The 16,934-nt window shown below is 36.9% G+C and overlaps 1 protein-coding gene across 3 annotated transcripts; it reads right to left on the bottom strand.

The window, feature by feature from the left end:
- Positions 1-4,086: 4,086 nt before the first annotated feature.
- On the bottom strand, positions 4,087-16,532 carry LOC116213832. 3 transcript variants are annotated; one of them, XM_031548915.1, is made up of 19 exons: positions 16,311-16,532; positions 15,625-15,948; positions 15,254-15,508; positions 14,370-14,560; positions 14,112-14,283; positions 12,634-12,771; positions 12,374-12,554; positions 11,316-11,473; positions 10,714-10,887; positions 10,487-10,597; positions 8,812-8,931; positions 8,544-8,700; positions 8,259-8,422; positions 8,038-8,124; positions 6,950-7,278; positions 6,655-6,736; positions 6,356-6,495; positions 5,551-5,800; positions 4,087-4,834 (listed from the first exon to the last, which is right to left on the bottom strand). In XM_031548915.1, exons 2-19 carry the CDS (start codon positions 15,913-15,915, stop codon positions 4,505-4,507), a joined length of 3,330 nt encoding a protein of 1,109 aa, XP_031404775.1. In that variant the 5' UTR covers positions 15,916-15,948; positions 16,311-16,532; the 3' UTR covers positions 4,087-4,504. The 3 variants fall into 3 exon arrangements, with proteins under 3 accessions (XP_031404775.1, XP_031404774.1, XP_031404776.1); XM_031548914.1 differs by having other exon boundaries at positions 11,316-11,482; positions 16,311-16,531; XM_031548916.1 differs by lacking the exons at positions 15,625-15,948; positions 16,311-16,532 and having other exon boundaries at positions 11,316-11,482; positions 15,325-15,463.
- Between the last annotated feature and the right edge of the window lie 402 nt (positions 16,533-16,934).

Raw genomic sequence — 16,934 nt, 5'->3', positions numbered from 1 at the left:
CAGTGCGAGTCGATGTGCCGTCGCCATCTTCAAGCCAGCGCCCCATCTCCCTCCATTGGTGCCCCCGGTCCGGCCTCTTTTCAGTCCAATAGCGTCGTTTCTTCTTTTTGTCTTTTGTTAACCCGGATTGTCCGGGTTTCACCCGACTAATCCCCGAGACTCCATGAACTCCCGGTGGCTCACGGAACGGATAATCACTCCGAAAGCGCTCCGGTGGCTCCAAGAGATTTCGAACTCCGGTATAAAGTAACGATGAATAATGAAAGTAAAAATAATTACTAAAAGGAATAAATCGAATCCCTTCTTTACCTTATAATTAGTTTAACATTTTGCTGATTTGTCTATTTCTTTCTTTCGTTACAGGTTCTGATGACGTAGGAGAGAAGACCGTGATGCAATCTGGTCAGAGGTCTTAAGATTCTACATAGTGTGGGTTCAAATGCAATGAACTGGGCATTATAATAACCAGAAAATCATATCTTCATCCTTGCTTATATATGAACATACTCCTATTGCAGCAGTGGAGTTGTAATTGATCGTGGGGAATAAATAATAGATCGTTCATTTTCTTTAGTTCAGGTGAGAGATTCTCTTATTTGCCAATCTATCAATTGACAGAAAAGGCTTGTGGTGATCCAATCTTGCTATATGACGTTAGCGACATCAAATAAATGTATGCCTTAAGATATGTGTGCATGCGTTGGATCTCGGATATGGGAAAATCACTAGCTAATTAAATTAGACATGTTGCAATTTAATTAGTTAAATTTCGCACTCTTATTGAAAATTGAACCGGCTTTTGAAAATTTGTATTGAAAATGATAAGAAAAAGATTCATTTAACAAAAAATATATCTTCTTATCATATTCTACTAGGTATACCACAAGAAATATCAAAATCTCCCCTTCAGCGGTTAATCCAAGTCGGCACTTTTGGTGCCATCTCAGAACATATATTTGGCCCCTTCCGAGATAATATTTGGTCTATATAAGATAGGACCATCTAAGATTTTCTCGAGAAGAGAAATTCTTAAAGTGATTGAGTACCCCATAATGTATGAAAATTGCACATTTATTGAGAGATCTTAAAACACCGTTATGAATGTTATCAAATTCGGCCTCCTTGCAAGATATATTGAGAAAACGGAAAATTTCAACTCGATTATGTGGTGGCAACTGAAAAACTAATAAAATATAATTATCTAAGGAAATCAAAAAAATTGAAAAAAAATTGTCCAAAATACTTCATTGACTATTTAGATATTGTATTTTGAAGATCAACATCACTAACGCCATACATCATCAAAACTTAATTTCATAGCATATGCTCGACATATTACCACTATTATATTTTATTAAAAGAATATTTTTCAAAAAAAATTATCGTATCCAAGAAACTACATTAACGAAATAATTATTAGACTAAAAAATTAAAATATCTTTAATATCATTTGCTATGGAGGAAATTTTCGGAGGACAAGTCCAATAACAAATTAAATGATTTTTAGATTCCCAACATCATATTAGATATTAGTACAACGCTGACAAATAAAATAATGATGATTCTTCTTTTATGAATTCTTGATACTCATATTTTACACTGTGCAGTAGCACCTCTAAGCATAATAAGAAAAAAAGATTCCAGAATTATGGATTTTTCAATAAAAACTAAAAGGCAAATTAAAAAGTCAAAAAGCTTTCCGAATATATAAATTTCAAAATATAGCCAGACAAAAAAAGAACTTCATTTTCACCCAAGAAAACAACTCCATAAAAGAAATGAGACGAGATATTTTCTCCAGTAAATTATCGTGTACAATATTTGCTAGATCGATGTGCATTATAAATGAGATAAGATTGAAAGGAGATACGCACATATATATAATCAATTAGAGAGTAGTTTTAAAATCTAAATCCAATAAAATAAATTATAATATTGAAAAATTTCCATAAGAATACATTTATGTATTCTAATTTTTCATATATATATATATATGTATGAGTAAACGGAATATATACATATACAATTATATGCTTCTATTCTAATTTCCGCCCATCTTATGTAAAATTGACCATAGTTAGGAAATAATAATAAATATAAAATTAATACAGTATAATTAAAATCTACTACTCTATCTACTTAAATTTGAATATGTGACTTCGACGAGAGACTATCTTAGTTTTTTTATGTTAATTAATTTATATATATATATATGATATAATATATAATATAATATAATATAATGGCCAAAATAATATATGTAAACATATATAGGTCTTCTCCGTCATTTGACCTCGCCATTTTATCAAAAGTGTGTAGCGCCAGTGTCATCCCACGCCGCCACATCAATAATTTATACTAGTTGATGACTTGCGTGTTGTGCTGACGCAATTGCATTAATTTTTGTTACAACTAATCTAAATAATTTTACACATTATGCATAAATAAAATTTAGTTAAAACCGAACGAATTATGTTAAGAATATCAATACATTACAAAAAATCATCCATATAGATTAAGTAAAAACGATATCTTTACTTGATATCAACTGAACAATACTTTGATGGGAGTATAACTAACTTGAAAATATTAATTGTGCAAAAGATTCTTCTCAAAATAAGACCCGAAACTAATCAATATGTGACTCTTGTATTTACATGCATCAATGCATCCTAATTTTATTAGAAATAATAATTTAATTTTGATTAATAAAATAATATACTTAGTCAAACACGCAAAGTATACCTCTTTATGAGGAAAATCATATCAAAATTAATAATTTCATTACTTCTTCCAACCCTAATTCTTTAAATATATGATAAACCATTGTACCCCTTAAATTTTATTAAGGTATCGATTGGAAAATTGATAAAGAAAATTTTTCATGCAAATATAGTAGTTCTAAGCAAATAATAAATGCAACAAACAAATTGACATCATCTTAACAAGTTAATTTTATAAAAAAAAAATGAATAAATTTGGCGATAATGGATTTCGAAAAAACCTGATGAAACCTAGTGAAATACTGGTGAAGTTTTGTGAATCGATCAAATTGATGTAAGATATTATTGTTAGTATATCTTGTAAACATGTATAGTTATATATAGTGCAAAGGTCATATAAATTAAAACGGATATTCCCTATTGAATATAAAAATTTCAATATAATGAAAATTTTCTTTCAGGAAATAATAGTCTAAATTTCAGTAATAGTAGGTCGCTGCATATTTTGTTCCCTTGTATATATTTTGTTAGGCGATATACTCATATATTGCGTATAATCTATATATTATACTGCATAATTAACGATAAAAGAATATAAGAAATTTCCTTAATACATAAGTGATGGCGTGGTAATACGAGAGGCTCCGTTTTATATTTTTTATGATGTGACGGTATGAGAATTCAGCTCAAGACTTTATTTATATATATATATATATAGATTGAGAATTTTTATATTATTTTTAATAATGATTCCATGCATTTGATGGCTTAAAATATTTCTTTTCCAGTTACTTTGCGAGGCTTAAAAATTTATTGAGATCTAGTATTTTCTGTTTTTTTTTTGTGTATTCCTATTATTCGAAAGATCAAGGGATCCCAACTAATCCAGTTTGAACCGAGTCAACACATTAAAAAAGTAAAACCCTTACAATATGAATTTTCTCCATTCAAAATACTCGAACGCAAGATCTATCTTAAGACAAACATTTACCGAACGAACCAAGTTATGTTGGCGAGTATTTCCTATACTTGGCAGCTGAAAGTATAGTAGAACTTCTTCTTATAAAGCTAATCTTTTCACCCAAGCGCAAGGTTCCACTTAGTTGCGAGTATTCAAACTCTTTCTCCTTCCTTAATGTTAAGTGAGAGGTGAACCCCAAAGCTTAAAAAACATTCATATGCACATGTCAACCTCCAATAAATCATTTTTTCGAAAGAGTTCCATCTTGTTCGCGCGAACCATTAGACTAGTATTGATACGATCAATACCCTTCCTCGAGGTCAAGCAGAGTCTATGATGGAACCAACTCACGATCGAAACCTTCCAGTTTTCTTTTCTACTTTTGTAAAAGAGATTCGTTTATTGTCATTGCAGATATTTATGATCATTGACGCACAAAAAAGAAATTCGTATATCACAACTCACAAGAACATAACAGAACTCAAGTATGGCATCGGCTCTATGCAAAAGCCGTAAGCCATCATGCAAAAGAGGCCCTGCTTTAGAAAACTGGCTTCTCATTCTCATTTCAACTCGACCAATCAAATCGCATCCACTCCGGTACAAAATCATCGTGGAATTTCAGCCAAAATCCTCAAACCCACGTCCCAAACAAAGCTGTAAACTCTCTTCTTCTTCCTTCCTCTGTGCTGCTTTCCCCGTAGTACGGTAACTCCCTAGTCGCAAACAATCCCTTCTAAAAGCAGCACAAACTCTTCAAATTCTTGATAAGTTACAGCATCACAGAAATCGTGCAAGCTGATGCGAGAAACGATGCTCATCAGTGTCGATGAGAATGCTTTCGCTTGACAACATGAGCTCCCTTATCTCGGCTCCTCTTCTGCAACATACTCAACAGGAAGGAGAGAAATCCAATCGCAGCTGAAGGGTAGAATATCTTGTAAGGAGCCAAGGTCAAACCAGCGAGGAAACAATAGTATCCCGCAACCTGGTACATGTAGTACATCTGCACAACCTTGCTCCCTATACCCGGGAAGGAAAACAGGAAGGAATTGGAGTCTGGCTTCTGATTGCAAATTCCGTGGAGGATGACACCAATGCAGAGAACCGAGTCTATCAACCACGGGAAGCTCTGGCCTGTCCCTATCCTCTGCAAGAAACAGGCCAGACAATAAGCATCACTGGAAGGTAATTCAAGGAATGAAAAATAGGAAGTTTTAGAGCATCATACAGCAGCATCAAAAATTCTTTTAATTAATATTGCTTCTCGGTCAGGAAGGTAAAATATGAGCCAACAAAATTGGTAATTCCAGAGAAGTTCACAGGCCTTCAACTACTTCCCTTATAGTTTAATTTGCTCTAGTCGCAGCCCTTAGTTAAAATACTTTCCCATTTCAAGTTACAATCTTTTCATCAGGTTCACAATCATACAACAATAAAATTTCAATTTAGATTTGTTATCATCTCAACTCAGAGATTGTGGCTCTGAAACCCCAGAAGGCAAAAACCAGAAATTCTACATTGTGCAATGAAAGGATTCTCTTCCAACAAAGCAGCAGATTTAAGAATACAATGAAAAACCTTCCAGTCTCACGTGCTATCTCATATTTACATTTCACAGATTTTTCACAAGTTAATACAGATGTGACATAATCAACCCAATTAAATCGTTGAAAACCTCTACCTGTGTTCACAGCCTAATCATAGTCCACAAGTAGATTACCCCAGTCTAGAACCACGCCCACATATTTTAACCAAATGCTACCGTCTCAATGTGAGAACAATATAATATTCATGTTTAATATAGGAGACAGCTACTAATCATAACATAAGCCCAAAAAGGTGACTGAATAGAGTAATCAATACCTGCCACCAAGCCAATAGAGATGGAACAAACATCAGCATCGTGAGAAAGTGCAGGATCAGCAAGCTATGCTGGTGGTGGAAGATCTCTAACTGTGTATCGACAAAACTTTGGGTGGATTCCGGACTACTGGAGTAGTTTTCTTCCAATTGCGGGTCCCCATTGAAGTTTCCACAAGAATCAAATTTGGACTGCCGGAACCCACCATTTGCTTCTCTATTGAATTCCGTGATTTCTCTTCGTCGAACATGGCTGCGAAAAGAATCCTTAAAATAAAATATTACAAAGATAGAGCAAACCCTTGGACATTACTTATCCAAAAAAACCCCTTGGACATAAGAGTTACCAGAGTGACACCGAGAGATTATGAGTGTTATTCAACATTTCAACCCATTATTCAACATTTAAACTCATGGGTCTGAAGTGCAAGCATAGCTCCCAACAACTGCCCTCATGTCCCATTAATCGAGAATTCTAACCCAGGCCAGGCCTAGAAAATGGAATCGTTTAGTCCCAGCCCGGCCAATATCTGCTTTTGATTATTAAGGTCCCGCGCCAATTCCCATGGGACCACAATAGTCTATAACGCTTACAACAGCCTCAGTCTAAGAAAGATCTGTTAGACCCAGTCTACGTTAAAGTCTGCTTTCAGAGAGATACTCATCCTTTTTGGAAATTTCACCTTTCGGCAATCTTGTTCATTAAGCAATAGGGCAATAGGGTGCATTCTCATTTTTTCACTACACAAATAAATCCAATACAAATGATATCAGCCAAATAATGTATGAGAATTGTTCAGTCTGATACCTGCACAGAGCAAAGTGGCAGCACAAAGCATCCGATGAAAGCAGAATGAACAACCCTAATGCAGGATGTACGAAGCACACCAAAGAACTTGCAACCAGGGCAACAAGAATGCGGAGGTTTGCTCTGACAAGCCTAACCATCTGATTCACCAGGAAGATTGAAGCTTAGTCAGGAAAATGAGTTTCAAGATAAGCAATTTGGTAAGAACAGAAAGAGCGTGACAGCAAAGACTACATAACAGTGTTGCAGTAGAATGACATAGTTTCAAAATACTAGCTGTGTCAGCAATAAGAAGTTACCTTCAACAAGAAGAAACCAGATGAGAGATTGAGAAACCAATGAAACATCAAAACATGACGATTCAATTCCCACACTTGCCACCTGCAGTTCAATAATTCCTGTCATTCAAGCATCCAAGCAGTTCTCATAGAACGCCAATACCATGTTGAAGTATTGGAAGAAAATGGGAAGAGATAGGGAGAGGCAGATAATAAGTAAAAACTGCGCTTGTTGGAAAGTATATAATACCACCATTCAGTTGATAATCATTAATTATGTAATACATGTGTATTAGCAGGAAAAAAAATGGCAAACCTTGTGCTGATGAATACATGCACAATTGCAGCCACAGAGAAGACCAGTTGAGAGCTCCATATCACAATTATCATGAGGCCATTGCCGAGTAGATAGCATATAAGTGAGATGACAGTAAAACTTGCAAGTGGAGGGAGAGACTGATCCATTAGCAAAGAAAGTAGCAAAGAAACCAAAATGGGCACCACAACTAGGGGCAGAAACGGGGAAGGCATCCTCAAATTCAATTGAACAGCAGTCAAAATTGGTGGTATAGGCAAGTCTCGATCCCAAAACCACGCTTGACGCATCAATGCAAAAAAGATCACAGCAATGGAGAGAGCAGTTGTCTGCAAGAAAAAACAATGCCATGCTCAATGAGCAGATGGTTAATGGGTTATCCAGAAAGAAAAGGAGAATATTATGTATACATTCCACGAATAGTAAATGATATATGGTTAATGAATATGACAATATCAGATATCATATATTGTCCCTTTAACCATCTTTCATTGAGAAAATGCAAAAACTGAAGTTGTTCCAAGTTCTTACTGATCTTAACTTATTAGATATATGAATTAGAAGAACAATTTGGAACATTGCCAGATGCCTACCCAATGGATGCAAGAAGACCGACTCTAGTTAGATGATCAACAGCTCATATTATCTAAATTTCAAAGCTGAAAGAATTGCGAGTTTCATTCTTGTATTTGTACTCTAGTGACGGATCATATTATCTAAATTTCAAAGCCGAAACAATTTGCATTTTCAGTCATATCAGTAGTCCAGTGAGACTGGCTGAGGCATGACAGCAACACATGTAGAACACGGTACCGATGTGTGAATTTATAAAGATAGCCTTTGACATAATTCTTCCGATCAAATGAAGAGCATGCTCATGATATCAAATTCAGTTGCCGAATCGCATGTTAAGCAAAGACCTATCTGACAAAAGTGAATAGTAAACTTCTTTCTAGACTTGTATGTGCAGAATATGCAAAATTGTACATGATCAAGTTGGAATTGCAAATATCATTAATGAATGGTTATGCGAACAATATCAGAATATTTGGAAAATCGACAAAGACAAGCTATGTAGAACTATATACCTTTGGACCGTACAAAAGCATAAATCTGCTGGCTGCTGCAGTAAAAGATGCGGAAATGCTGCTTTTGTATGCACAATGGGGGTCCACCTGCAGCAGGATTTAATTAAAATATTTAGCACCTAAAACAGTGGATGATTGCTTGTAATTCAACAAAAGAACATTGCACCCCCAAGTAAGAAATCCAGATAAGCATGCAACAAAGGCATAGATAGACTTTATACCAGTAACAAAACAGTGGTTCTATCAGATACGGGGGTTGAACTCAAAAGCCCTGGGGATGAATCGACAACAATTGTCTCAGTGAACAAATTCGGAATCACATGAAGTCCTGAGTTGGTATCCCAAGCAAGCGCTACAGGGGGGAAACAGCGAAGTTTACAAAGTCCTGCAGTACCATAAACAATATACCTTAGCTGAATGGTCATAAAAAGGATGTCCTAAGCATGGTAGTTAAGGCCAATAAATCAACGATTTAGACTCACTGAGAAAAGCACTTTATTACTTACTATTATGTTCAACGTCTCCAGCCTCTTCAAGAGGCAGGCCAGATTTTTTTATACCACAACCTGCAGTTTTTAATGACAATGTGACAGGCAAAAGTCCTAAACTAATTCCAAATGACAGATTGAAAGCAAGGGGATGATCCTCCTTGAAGAAAATGTCCTGCACAGCACGACAACATGCCTAAATCAAAAGCTGGTCTTTCAAGTGTTTGTACCAAATCAAAGTACTAAAAATTTTATTTTTCATATTGTCTCCCAGAAAGTCCACAACCTTTTCAGAATACATAGAGGAAAGCATAGCCAGTCGAGAGAATTCTCGTTCCCCTTCCCCTGGATCAAAGAACTGTCCTACTGCCATGGAAGCTGCAGGGGGCGGTCGGCCTGAGACACTCTGAAAAAATGGAAAATTGAAGAAAATTATAACGAATGAAGAAATATCATTTGACAATACAACAGGCAGTAATAACACTAAAACAGGCAGGTCAATTATTAATGTCCCACACCTATCTAAACAAAAAGCTTAAACTAATACAAGGCAGGCCAAGTTTTTCACTCATTGAAATTTATCTCTTGACAAATGCACTAACACCGATTCTTAGCTTTAAATGCTCAATTCCTCTTATGCACCCTAAGGGGGTTTCGGAATGAAACTTGAGGATAAAGTGAAACTCTCAAGTAAATACTGAAGCATGAGGAAGGCAGTTGTGGAGTCATAGTTTGAAGAGCTGAGCAAATTCATGGTAAACATTAGGAAACGTTCTGATAATTTTAATTCAATCTTAAATAAGGATGGAGGAACTGAGGGATCTGGGATCCAAAAGAGGGATGATGAACTAAGGAATCATAAGTTCTAAGCCGCCACTAGCGCATAGTACTGGCACAATATAGCAGCACTCTTATGGTGCAGGTGCCTCGGTATTACCCTATCAAGTCTCAGCATAAAGTTGCTGATATGACAATGTTCCTGTGGATAACACAGTTGCGGCTCTACTGAGTTTGCTAAAAGGTTCAGGGTCTGTAATTAAACTGTGGACTTATCCCTGGTATTAATTGATTCTTTCGAACTGGAATGATATGATCGGGATCTAAGAACAAGTATTACAGGGAGATAGTGAGTCTGTTTAAGGGATAATACGAAAGCAGATTGCTTCAGATGCTTGGCCATGTGAACATCTTCAGATGTTTAGATGAAAATCCTTAACCTTATGGAAATAAATACAGACGAAAAGGATTGGCAGAGACCTTAAATAGATCAGCAGGAATTAGAGAGAGAACAGCACCTACAAGGATCTAAGAGGGTCTATGCTTTCAGAATGAGACACCTAAGAAAAATAACAATAGCTACTGATAATATGCAAAAGTAAAGATGAGAGAGCCATGTCCAGAAATATTCACTCAAGATTAGAATCTCCCTGAAGAGTGCAATAGATCTCATGGTTGGTTCACATGCAATCGCTATGAAGAACCTCGCAGCCATATGCAACAGTAGTATTTCCACAAGACCAGCAATCGAAATTCATTATATTAATAATACTACAATGCAAAGTGGTAACATGTCAGAGTATCTGTACTAATATCTAAGAGACTTGCTTATATTAACCACTGTGAAATTCCCCGTGATTAAAACGTAATCTGACAGGGAAATGCACATGCATGCCCTCCCTATGAAGGTGGTCAACACATTCCAGTCATGCCCCATTTCCCTGATTTTGATCAGCCAACACATGGTTCCTTCCCTTTTTTCCTTTTAAGACTTCAGCTGAATCTAAGTTTTATCTGATCTTACATTATTTTCCTGGACATATAATACAATACAACTTGAAGAGTATGGGACATCACGAACAACTCTAGATAAAGTAAGAAGATGTCAAAAAGTTTATTCCTCTGTATTACAGATAAATGCAATTGAAAGTAGAAGTTTATCCCAAGATTTCAGGGAGCTGTACCGGACGGGGAGCAACAGATATAGTCAGAAATCTGAAACCAAGCATATCCTCGGGACTCAACAGAAAGACGGCAGATGGAGGTGGTTGCTCAGTCTGACTTCCTGGTTCGATCTATGAAACAAATAGTTATATGAAATTAGCCAACAGCAGCTCTGTACCCAAGTCATCATTCTCAATCTCCCCAAGCATAAAGCAAAATCCTTTGGTACTGCCAAAATAATCAATACCTGTGTAGGTGTAGGCCCCGAAGGAATGTGCACCATCTTCGAGGTCACCTCTCTAACCCTTCTATCTGCAGGTTCTGAGGCTAATTTTCCCTTCTCAGGCCAAAGATGAAGTCTCACACCAGAACATGGAGCAAGGTTTGTGACAAGTATGAAATGGTTTCTCCCATCAGAACCCTAAGGACATAATCCAACTATTACTTGCTTTGTCCAAAATGTGATTTCTAGGACAAGGATGTAGATATTAACTTTGAGGAGTAAATGCATGACAGTTTACCATAAGTATGTAAATACTCCAATAAGGCATGCTAACAAACTTCTAGAACTGTAGAACTAAATCATGTAAATGATAATATGGAGCATAAGTATGGAAGAAATCAGAACATGCAGTTCCAGAATCAGTCACTTCAGGGAATCGAGGCGCACCTACCCATGTGACTTTGATCCTTTCACGAGTTTGAGTAATTCGATCAAGGAATATTAACTCAATATTCTTATACAAGAATTGGAACATGTGACTCCTAGCAACCTAGATAAAGCATCAAATTGTACAATAGGGAAAGAACTTATGTTCTAAAATCTACAAAAACTTGAACCAAACTGACCAGTTTCTGTATATCCAACCACCGTCTTCTCCCATCCATGGCTAATACAGTGACTGTGGTTGTTTCAATATACAAGTCCCTCTCAAGGCCATCATTACTCCAGTTAATATTGCTTGGACAAGTAGGAAAAGAGTGTACTTGAGATCCTGCAAGCAATCCTGCATCAACTATTCACAGGAAAAGTATGGATCAAACCATCGTAACCATCCCTTTGCCCTAGACCATATAAAAATAAAACGGCAAAAATATTTTTTAGAAAATCACATACAAGATGCATACAGACTTTGTTGTGACTTGCAATTACACAATGAAAATAATGTTGCAACATCCCAAAAAGCTGATGATTGTAGGAAATACAAAGATTAAAGGAAGAAATCAAAAGCTAGAGATGCTCCCCGACTTGTCATTTCACAGTAAAGTTAAGAACACAATATGTCATGGAAAAGAATAGGAGGCTGCTGGACTTCAAGTTTATATGGCCAAGAAACTTAAAAGTAGACTAATATTGTCTCCATATTGTTATCAGATTTCTATAGGCCTTTTTTTTTCCCCTTGAGTAGCTTCTATTTTTAGAAACTTGAAGTAGGCAAATATCGTTTCCATAATATTCCCAGATTTCTAGAGCCATTTCTTTCTCTTAAGTTGCTTCAATTTCCAATCATATGGCTATACATATAAATTATTATGGGTTACAGTTAGAAATATATGATATCTAAGGTGTTTAAATCAATACATGTCCAAGAGTTATTTATGATGTCTAAAGTGTTTTAAGTCTATATGTTCACAAAATCATAATGTACATTAATTGTACGCTCTTCAAGTATTGTTAACTACAATGGATCCTCCCCTCATCCCCTTTTCACTAGTATTTAGATTTTTGTCTATATTTCCCTCCCATTGCCTGCTGCAAACAAGGTGAGGAGTATGAATTTCTTACCAGTAACAAAAAGTTGGAAATGACATTGGAAGCTTTGATTACTGTTCAATGCAAAACATAAACTAACCACTGCAATGACTATATGAGGATCAGAATCATCCAAGGGGGATGTCAGCCGCACCTCTTTCATCATCAACCAAAGAATGAGTAGAGTGCTGCAATGAATGTGATTGATTCATCCAGTTGAAACTTTGGGCGACCCCACTCCGAAGCATTTTTGCAAAAATTGCTAGTCTTTTTTGTGTGTCAGGATACGTCTGACCTGTTTTGGAGTCTACCAAACTAAGGAGGGTATGTGACACCTAAACAAAAGCAAATAAAATCAGAACTGTCCATTATAGTACAAATTATGGACCTCTTTAAGGGAAAAAAATAACTCACTTGTACAACTACTTGATTGCACCACAAAATAGCTTGATGTTCCATTGACAACCACACATTTTTCATCCCTGTAGTACTGATAGTAAGGCCATGACGAGGTGGAACAATACCTTCAAGTGATTCTAACTTTGTGCGAACCTAGAAAAGGGGAAGGGCTCCAAAGATACCATAAGATTCAAGAAAGATATCAACAAAGCCTATAATGCAAGGATGACATGCGCAATATGCACATGACCAAGCACATTAATGATTTACATCAAAACAGCTACTTTTAGAAGACAGAACATGTAGATGTTAAGATGGATTAACATTCAATAAAACACCAAACATGTATCAATTTGCATGTAAACTCAAATTTTTGCACCTTGATCAAAAGCATTACTGCTGGAATTGAGAAGGGAAAGTCACCTTTGAACCCTCTAAACTATGTGGCCAGCAACAATTTACACTCAAACTTTATTTGGGATTATTGCCCCTTAAACTGCCATCAAGGAAAAATGTTCCCCTACAATCCAATTCTCTAAGCCAAATTAATGAACTAAAATATTAATAAATTAATAATGTGCACCCAATTCTCTTGAATACTTGTAAATTATTAATCTCTAATCAATCCATACCCTAACTCTAACTGCATCATGAGTGGATAGAGTTTTCTTCAAAGCTTGGGGTGGTTAATTGAGCTCATTAGGCTTGCATGGTTTAATAATGCCAGATACAAGCCTCCTCAACACCTTACTAACAACATCAAAAAGGTGTAACTGAAGCCATATTTGACGTAATAAGCTCCATACTTTGCCTCAAATCATTGAATTTAGATTCCTCTAAAAATTTAGTCATGATGAAGCTGATTTGAGTTAATTGGTTAAGGACATTAATATATACGAAGAATTGGGGTATTTTTGCAATTTTCTATTTTTACTTTGTTATGTTAGGACTCTTGATTATGGTATTATTTACCAATAACACTGACAACACTTCCTCTTCTCCCTTCCTCCTAATCTACTATTTACCAAAATGCTTCTTTAAAGGAATATGCAAGACTACAAGCACTAAAACTGTAGACGTGTCTGAAGCAATATTCTTTCATTCTAAAAGAAGCAGTTTTTCCTTACTTTTCCTTTAAAGAAAGCATTCAATAAGGTAATAAGCGTTCACTTTTGAAGATGTGTTTTTAGAAGAAAGCATTAAAAGTTGTTTTTCAAAGGAAAAAAAGTTTGAAGAGTAAATCTTAGGGTAAGAAAACTAACCAACAACCAGAAAGTAGGTTTTTGTTTCTTACACCTCCGCCCCCCCCCCCCCCGCCCCCCTCTTCCTTCCCCTTTAAGCAAACCAAAAAAGTTGGTGCAATACATAAAAGCAACCATAAAACATATGAGATCTTCTTAATCATAGGAGGTTTAGTTGTGTATGGTAAGCAAATGACTCGATGGAGTGATATGCAACGTCGATGTAATGAAAAGTAGATGTATAAGAATTACCTGATAATCATTAGCACCTCCAGTAATTGAAACAGCAACCACATGAGATAGTGCTGGAGCAGACACATGATGTCCCGTCCGAGTCATTTGAACCTGAAATCCCTTTCTCCATTCATCATTTACCCATGCAAAGTAGTGGCCTAGTGATGGCTGCAATGCCAAAGGAGGGGACCTGAATAATGTAATCGTCCTTTAGAAACTACTCAGCATGTAAAATTTCTGAACCAAGATTGCACCTTAGGAAGCAAAAGAGCTCACTGGTGAGGGCTTGAAAGCGTTAAAACAGTTTCCACAGCTGACATCCTAAGATGTGGATGAACAACAGCAGCTCTAGCAACAAATCCACCCATGGAATGGCCGACCAATATGACACTTGTTGGCAAACTCCCAACAGACGCAGCACCTTCCTTTGCTCGGGCATCCCAAGACTCTTTATATCGATCCAAAATCTGCAACCAAAACAAACATGTATATATAAAGACTAAATTATAGCGCAAAAGCCTTTACAGAAAAACTGACTCCTATCTATGATCGTCAAATTAAGCTCACATTATTCCAGACACAGTTTGATCCTGTCATAAACCATATGTACACAGACAAGACTCACTGATGCTAATAACAGTGCCAAAAAAGGAAAGTCCGTCTAGAGAATTGTCCGAAACCAATAACCAATAGGATTCCTATGCAAAGAAAAAAGAACCGGAGAAAGAACTTTTGAGGCTTCAACAAGGGTTCAGGAAATTTTACTAGCTTTTTCATTGTCCAAGTTTTCCTTCTCCATTTTTTTAAATAAGTACTGAACAATCTTGTAAAGAACTCATGATAAGCTCTTTTTTTCCCTCCAAAATTAAAGAAAATAATCAGCAATCGCCAAAACGCCATTCATAAATGTTTTACAATTTCCTTCTATAAATTTAGTCCACTGATTAGGACACTATCTTGCACTTAGAAGCTGGCAGCTCCTAAAACATTTTGTCGCTTGTTCAGTTCTCAAAATTATACCATGCAATAACATGCAACATGCTGACGATACTCTTAGCCCCCAAAAAAATATAAAAATATATGTGTGCTCATGGGATCAATGTTACAAAATAAATCTTATTATTTGTGAACAAATGTGGAAAACGTAATATAAGTGATACCCTGTGAATGGCATAAACAACATATTCAGTGTGCTCTTCAAGTATCCGACCATCCATTGCTGAATGTTCACCTTCAAGATCCACGGTAAACCAATCCAGCCTACGAGAATATTGATTGGGCAACTGTATCCCACCTAAGCCTCCATCCATCTCTAATCCTCCCTCTTCAGGAGTTAGAGAAGCTTCCTGATAATGCGAACGATCAAGGGGGCCTCCTTGATATGCCCTGTCAGACTCTGCTGCCAGAGATCGGACCTGTAAGTATCAGAATACGAGCAACAGATACCTATTCAGCATAAATACAACATGAGAAATGTGAAAGTCGAAAATGCAATCACGATCCCTTTTAGCAAGAGAGAGCAAGAGGGCACCTGTTTGTAGCTGCCACCATTTCCCGGGATGAAAAGAACGGGAACACCATTGAGCTTCTTGAGGTGCTCATCAAAGTCAATCTTCTTCCATCCTTCATGATACAGATACAAACCATACTTCCCAGCCAATACACTCTCCGGCATGGAAATGGGTACATAAGTTGGATACATATATGTCATAATACAGCCATTAGATACAGGCTTTATCAAACTATACAAACCAACAAGACCGACAAAAACAGTCAAAGCGACAAGGGTCGCTACTCTACACTTGTCCCTTACACTCTGCATAGCTTCACATTATCCTCCCGGCACGACTCCACCCTTGACAGGACAACAGGCAAATAGATCAGAAGACAGCCACCACGGATCATACATAAGGAGAAAAAACATATGGGCAAATTCTTTCATGTCCAGCAACATAACTGCCGGCGATACGGAGGCAATGTATGTGGGGACAACTGGAGAAAGTGAGATGCGGGAGACCGTGCAAGTCATATGATGCCAGATTTAGAAAGAAATCAGTTGCCCGCCAATGAACTTTGAACAATGGAAAAGATCCCTCTTTCTGCTTGTGGACCATCACGCATTCATTGCAAATCGATCCTCCAGTGGCAAATTAGGCAAGAAATGCGTACCAAATAGAAACAGAGACAGAGAGAGAGAGACGGGGGGGAGGTAGTCACCTCTTTGAGCTAAACTTGGGCAGTGAAGCGCCAGCTGCCGGGACGGGAGAAGGTTGCGGCGGCAGATCAGGGGTCGCCGGGAGGGAGGCGAAGCTGGCAAAGTCCGGGGTCACCGGCGACCGAGCCACAATGGGTAAAGCGGATTAGTTCAGGGAGAAACCAACAGTAACCGACGAGAGAGAAGAAAACCAGCGAGAAGAAAGGCCGGGCCTTCAGAAATAGGCTGGCCCACGTTAATTATGCGTTGGGGCTCTTTTTCAAAATCATCTATGTATCTCTAGTATTATTAGAGATAGATGCGAACTCGCACTACGAGCGATACTACGTAAATTGCTTTTTGAAATTTTTTTTTAGTGTTTAATAAAATTATTAGTCATTTTTACATAAAAGGGGTGGTCTTGCTTACTAGTAACGAATGGAAATGATATTTACTTAAAAGTTTTGCGATGAAATCAATACGGAATACTAAACAGAGAAGATTTGATATATTAGTAAGACGGCAGGAGAGTGTTAAGAACGTGAGAAAGAGAGACGAGGGAGCGAGTGGGAGAGAATTGAGGGAGGAAAGAGTAATCAATAGTTAAGGAAAAAGCTCCTTTTTTTTTTTTTGATTGACCAATGTAT

Source organism: Punica granatum, chromosome 7, assembly GCF_007655135.1.
Source record: "Punica granatum isolate Tunisia-2019 chromosome 7, ASM765513v2, whole genome shotgun sequence".
NCBI classification, from domain to species: Eukaryota; Viridiplantae; Streptophyta; class Magnoliopsida; order Myrtales; family Lythraceae; genus Punica; species Punica granatum.
Note: the sequence above shows the minus strand (reverse complement) of the source record. Positions and strands in the feature narration are given on the sequence as shown.

Coding starts and splice junctions, on each gene's coding strand:
- LOC116213832 (XM_031548914.1), bottom strand. CDS start 15,915: ATGCAGAGTGTAAGGGACAAGTGTAGAGTAGCGACCCTTGTCGCTTTG. Junction 12,772..14,111: donor GAGGTGCTAATGATTATCAG/GTAATTCTTATA, acceptor CCCCTTTTCTAG/GTTCGCACAAAGTTAGAATC. Junction 10,598..10,713: donor CGGGGCCTACACCTACACAG/GTATTGATTATT, acceptor TTTGTTTCATAG/ATCGAACCAGGAAGTCAGAC.